This window comes from Peromyscus leucopus, chromosome 15 (genome assembly GCF_004664715.2).
Source record: "Peromyscus leucopus breed LL Stock chromosome 15, UCI_PerLeu_2.1, whole genome shotgun sequence".
Taxonomy (NCBI): Eukaryota; Metazoa; Chordata; class Mammalia; order Rodentia; family Cricetidae; genus Peromyscus; species Peromyscus leucopus.
Window position 1 is genome coordinate 5,078,529 of NC_051076.1, and position 6,000 is coordinate 5,084,528.

At 46.2% G+C, this 6,000-nt stretch overlaps 1 protein-coding gene across 2 annotated transcripts in view; it reads right to left on the minus strand.

The window, feature by feature from the left end:
* Nucleotides 1-5,595, minus strand: part of Lamb3 (laminin subunit beta 3) — a 41,925-nt gene extending 36,330 nt beyond the window's left edge. Inside the window, exons 1-3 of one of the 2 annotated variants that reach the window (XM_037211114.1) lie at nt 5,551-5,595; nt 4,271-4,329; nt 3,161-3,315 (exon numbers count right to left, since the gene is read on the minus strand). In XM_037211114.1, the coding sequence (XP_037067009.1) occupies nt 3,161-3,315; nt 4,271-4,301 (186 nt within the window). In that variant the 5' untranslated portion in view covers nt 4,302-4,329; nt 5,551-5,595. Of the gene's footprint in view, nt 1-3,160; nt 3,316-4,270; nt 4,330-5,439 lie in introns of both variants that reach the window. The other variant, XM_028882807.2, reaches the window with a different exon arrangement.
* Between the last annotated feature and the right edge of the window lie 405 nt (nt 5,596-6,000).

Consider the following 6,000-nt stretch of genomic DNA (forward strand, 5'->3'; position numbering starts at 1 on the left):
AACTCAACTAGACAACAAAAATTCAAACATTAATAGCATTAAATGGGCTGATAAAATAGACCTTTCTCAACGGTTAGCCTATAAATAGCAAATGAACACAAAAAGGTGCTCAGTCTCATTAGCCATCAGAGACATGCAAATCAAAGACACCTTCCAATGACATCTGCCCCAGGACAATGGTGGCCACTAAGAAGGCAAAAACATAAAGTGTCTAGCTGGAGTGCTGTCTACTCCATTATATATAACTCATGTTATCTATATATAGATATATAGATATATAACTCCTGTTTATATGTGTATACTTGAGGAAGCTTCTACAGCTGTAGGTTTCCATGTGGCTTCTCAAAAGGTCCTTAATATCACTCTCACTCTCGCTATTTCCTCCTTTACCCTGCCCTCCACCCCCCTCTCATTTAATCCTCCTGTTCCAGTTTCCTCTTTATCTCTTTATAACATTGGATTCTATTTCTCTTCCTTGGAAGGATTCTCTCCACCCCTCCCCCGGTCCCTTGCTACCTAATCTCTGTGGATATTCTAAATGAAACACACATGTTTCAAGCTTAAAAGCTAGCATCCACATATAAGAGATAACATGCAATGTTTGTCTTTCTGAATTGGGATTACCTCACTCAGAATGACTGCTTCTAGATCCATCTATTTACATTCAAGTTTCATTTTTCTTAACAGGTGAATAATATTTCATTGTGTAAATGCACATTTCCACTATCCATTCATCATTCAGTGGAAACTAGGTTGCTTCCAATTCTGGATCTTATGAATAGAGCAGCAATGAACATGGATGAGTACGTATCTCTGTAGTAGGATGTAGTGTCCTTTCTCTACATCATATGCTACCAAATACAACCCTCATCACAGGAATGGGTTACATTTTTTGAGTTGTTGGCCCAAGGGGTTCTATAGAATGTCCCTCAAATGTTACAGTCTACTGATAATGCTCTTAGCTACCCTTCACAACCTGACAGTAAGACCCTACTGCTGAAGACACACATATTTATGTCATCAAACATGGAGGAATTGAGCCAGTCCTCAACTGGATGCTTCATCCCTACTGATATGAATAGTTCTGGATGTATTATATACATTACCAGAGGAGAAAAATAACAATCTCACCCAGCTACAAACATTGCAAGCTATAAGAGTGACCTGACTGCAATATATATATGATCATCAGTACAATAGGGGCATTTTATTATGAGAGTAACCAACCACTTTTTTATTTGATTTAAGGCCCACTCCATGAGATAGAGCCCATACACAACACTACTAATGTGGCCAAGAACCTGAGACTAGATAGGTCACGGGCCTTAGAGGAAACTGTTATTCTCTGAAGGAAATAGCAGTAAAATGACATATAGATCAGTGCATAGCTCCACCCTTACCAGAGGAGCTTCCTCCTGCAGTTGATGATAATTAATATAGAGACCCACAACTGGGCAATATGCAGAGAGTAAGTGACTTTGGAGTGCTTAGCCTTGAATGAGATGCCTCTATCATGCCATTCCCCTCAAGGCTCAGAAATCCATGCAGAAGAGGACGCAGAAGAATTGTAAGAGCCAGAAGTGGTGAAGAACTTCAAGGAAATGGCATTTTCTAGATACAACAGGCATATATCAATTCACAGAGACTATGAGAGCATGCAAACAACTTGCACAAGTTCAAGATAGAGAAAATTCCAGTGTAGAGAAGAGGAAATGCACAAAAGTCTCACCCTAACCAAGAAGCTATTTGCAATTGATAGCTGCTGGAAGAGGAAAAATCCATTTTCTTCAACAGCACGACACTGGATATCAACCAAACTGCAGGGCAGACCTCACACTGGGGAGTAGTTAGCCAACCCAAATCTAACTCTATGGTTTTGTGTGCTTTTCATTCTGTTTTGTTTAGGTTTTAGTTTTTCTAAGGAGATAAAGAATGTCAAGTTGGGTAGGTAGGAAAGAGTTTGGATCTTGAGGTTAAAGAATATGATCAAAATATATTGTATGAAATTCTCAAAGAAATGAATTCCAACAACAATGCTGGTGAGGCTATGAACAAAACAAAACCCTTAGCACACTGCCAGTAGGAATGAAAACTAGTCTCCAGCACTATGCAAGTCAGTATGGAAGTTTCTCAAAAACCTAACAGTAGACCTTCCATATGACTCAGCCAAACTATTCCTGGGTATTTGTCCAAAGGATACTAAATCAACCCATCACAGAGACACCTTCCCATCAGAGTTCACTATTCACAATAGCTAAATTGTAGATCCAACCTGGGTGTCCAGTAACAGGGAGATGCATAAGGAAAATGTGCCATTTTTTTTAGCCATAAAAAGAATAAATCATATCATGTGAGGGAAATGGATGCAACTGGAGATAATATATTAAGTGAACTAAGCCAGTCTTGGAAGGAACAATATCAGATGTTTTCTCTCATTTTTGGTTCCTAGGTTTTATATACAACCACGTATGTGTATATTAAATGATGATAGAAGTGAAATTGTCTAAGGGAAGAACAGGGGAAAATGTGAGGGAGAACGGCCAAGAAAAGGAGAGTGTGGAAGGAAGGGACAGCAGGGAATACACTCAAGATCAGTATATACCTGTATGAAATGTTAAAAAATAAAATACAAAAAAAAAGATTGCTAGAGAGAGTGAATGAGATCAAAGTATGTTATACATTCCTATGTCCTGCATTCACTTGTGTTGCTGTGATTGAAAAAAAAAAAAAAAAACCTAGCGTTGTAAGAGACGAAAGGGTTTCTTTGGCTTTCAATTGCAGGTTACCATCCATCATTTCAGGCAAGTCAAGGCAGAAACTCATGCAGCTAATCACATGACACCCATAGTCAAGAGCAGAGAGGAATGAAAGCACCCATGCTGCCTGCTGGCTTGCTTAGCACTCGGCTAGCTGCTACTGCTCTTATGTCATTGGTTCTCAGCCTTCCAATGCTGCCACCTCTGATACAATCCCTAGTGTATTAAGAGAAGTCCTGTTAATTCTTCCTACTGCTAAACTCCTTGGAAGCAGGGATCTGAACTTATACCCTTCTGCCCTCTCCCAGAGTATGGCCCTTGGCCTGTGCCTCCTACACTTTATCCAGTGGCCCCATTCTGTCCCATCTTCCTCCTGTCCTAGAGGCCTAGGAAGGAGGACCTACCTCTCCATACTGGGTGCAGTAGGTCTCTGGCTTGGTCAGTCCACAGGTAGACGAGGCTTGAAGAAGCTGAGTCCTTCCGATGAGCAAGTCTCCAACAGGTGGATAACAGGCCCCTCGGGAGCAGGCTTGTTGGGCACACAGGAGGCCAGGCAAGGCTGAAATCACAGGGTAATGTTGGAGTGGGCCCAAAATATGAGATCCCAGCTGGTAGTACCCCAGTAATTCCCTCTGTGGAGCTGACATCAGCAAAACTAGGCCCAGTCTTCACTGGTGCCAGTATGATGACTACAGTCCTGACTCAGGGAGTTGAAGGGGCTGATTTCATATCTCATAACCCAAACTTGGAAAGGAGAGGAGGTTGTAACACAGTTAATAAAGTGTTTGCCTAGCATGTATGAAGTCCTGGGTTCAAGTCCCCAGTATTGCATAAACCAGGCATGGTGGTATACACCTATAATCCCAGAATTCAGGAGCCACTAAGATCAAGAGTTATCCTCAGCTACATAAGGAATTCAAGCCCAGACTGGGTTACATGAGGCCATATACATGTATGAAATTGTTAAACTACTTTTTTAGTTAAAGAAAAGATGGGAAGAAATGTCAGCAACTGGTAACCAGCAGTGATCCTAACACATGACGCATGCCATCTACATGTGGCTTTAGAGTCTATCTGGAGACACACTGGGTCATGCAGACACTGTGACCGATGTTTGTGCCTGTCTAGTCCACAGCCCAGAGGCAGCTGTTGGCTGAACCATTGGTGGAACCCTGAGAAAGCACCTGCTATTTCTACTCTGTCTGCACAGGTGACCAGCATGGCAAGCAGCAGCCATGATTTTCCAGAAAACAGAACTCGAGCCATAGTGGCTCTGTGGCCAGCTTGAGAGTCGAGAGGATGGGGAATAAGAAGTGGAAAGCACTCAGGAAACCACACGTCACCCTTGGGTGAAGACAAGAAGACCCGGGGAGCCTTCTGAGAGAGGCAGAGAAGCCTCTTCTCCCTGAAGCACAGAGAGGTGGGGGCACCCACAGTTGTCCCATTAGACAGTACTCATACCTTTGGGCAGCTCTCTTCTGCTGGTGGCCTGGAGGAGGGGAAGGGGTACTTACCAAAGCACAGGAATAAAAGTACTGTCATCATGGGCCAGAGAGGTCCCCAGAGAGGTCACCTGGAACAAAACAAAACATCCTGGATAGTCGGCCACCACCCACCCGTTCCCTGCTTTGTGCTAGACTACTGTCCTCACCAAGTCCTCATCTCAAGTCTTCACAAAGACACTTGTAGCCAATGACAGGAACCTGGGACCCCGGTCCCAGGTTGCAGTGACATACAGCTTCCTCCTCTGAAATGGGCGGGAACATGGGGACTGTGCAGGAGGAGGGAGTGCAGGGCCCATTGCTGTGGACAGCTAAAGGGAGGCCCAAGGCTTTGCTTCTGCCTCAAGGGAGAGGACTTGGGCTTTTGCAGGGCTGCAACCCAAGCCAACCCATAAGCCAAAGGCCTATAGGCCAAAGGTGCTGAGAGCCATGGGGCAGGTCTTTTCCTGAACGGACGGGGTCTCCAGTATTACAGGGCCACAGTGAGGCTGAAGCTGAGGTGACCACACCTCTGGGCTAACCAGGTTTCAGGAACGCTGTAAGGAGAAGGGATCTTAAGAAGGCAGGTGCGGTGCGTGGGGAGAGGCAGGCCTGATAGTTTTAAGAAAAAATGAGAAAAGGCTTTATCTGCACCAAAAGCAGCTCAAAACGTCTCCAGTTGTGGGCAGGGATGCTGGAGGCAGCTGGAAACAGCGCAGGAGAGCATGCACCGCTCTCGCTCCACCTGAGATAACACACAAGGTCTGCCCAAAGCTGCTGAGAGGAAACGGGGGTTGTGGGCAGGCAGAAGGGAGCCAGGCAGCCTTTCTGCCAACTTTCCATCCCATTGCTGCGTGGTCCTTCCTTTACCTCCTCCAGGGCAGTCAGGAGCCCAGGCTGAAGCATGTGGCCTCAAGTCTCAAGGCCAGAAAGCATCTCTGCACTCCTGAAAACCCGCCAAGAATGAGGCTGAGTTGAGCCTGACCATTCCTCCTACCTTGCCTTTGTGTTAAGCCGGGTTTTAGCTGCTTCCTTCTAAGTCTTATCAGACGTAGAAAGCAATTCAAACAGCCACAGACCCAAGTGTACTCAGGTGTGCTCCCAAGAAGAGTGCGGCATCGGCCCTGCACCCAGGCCTCAGACCCCGGAGACACAGCCCTTCTCCACCCTCCTCCACAGGACAGGTAAGGCAGATAACCTACCTCACCCTGAGCTCCTACGCTCCCTGCCTTTCTCCAGATCCCTCTCGGAGAGCTCCCTGGGAATGTGGGGGTCCCCTCTCTTGGCTCCAAGGTTTTAAACAGCAGCCTCACCTCTGGAGACTCCCTGGCTGGGTGTGGCCCCAGTCCACGACGGCCTCAGGAATCTGGCAGTCGCCACGCCCATCTGACGTCACTGCCCCCCCACCCTCAGGACAGGACTAGGCAAGTGGGTTGGTCTTGGAGGCTGCCAGGTCTTGGGTGTCTGGAGGGCTGGAATGTTCTGGAAATAGGCAGCAGCAAGGTCTTTAGAGATGGGGGGGTGTTGTTTCTGGGGCAGGGAAGAGCCCAGGTACTAGATCTGGCACCTTCCCAAGTCTAGTAGGTATCTGCTTCCTCTTAAGTTCCAGTCACCTCTGGAAGACCAACGAAGCTGGGGGCACACATCAGATTGTGAGGACTGTGTTAGGGTTTGGGACATGTCACTGGGTTGGACAGTGTAAGACCCAAATATTCAGAACACTGGAAAGCACCAGGCTCATCCTGAGGGGAAAATGTGGAAAA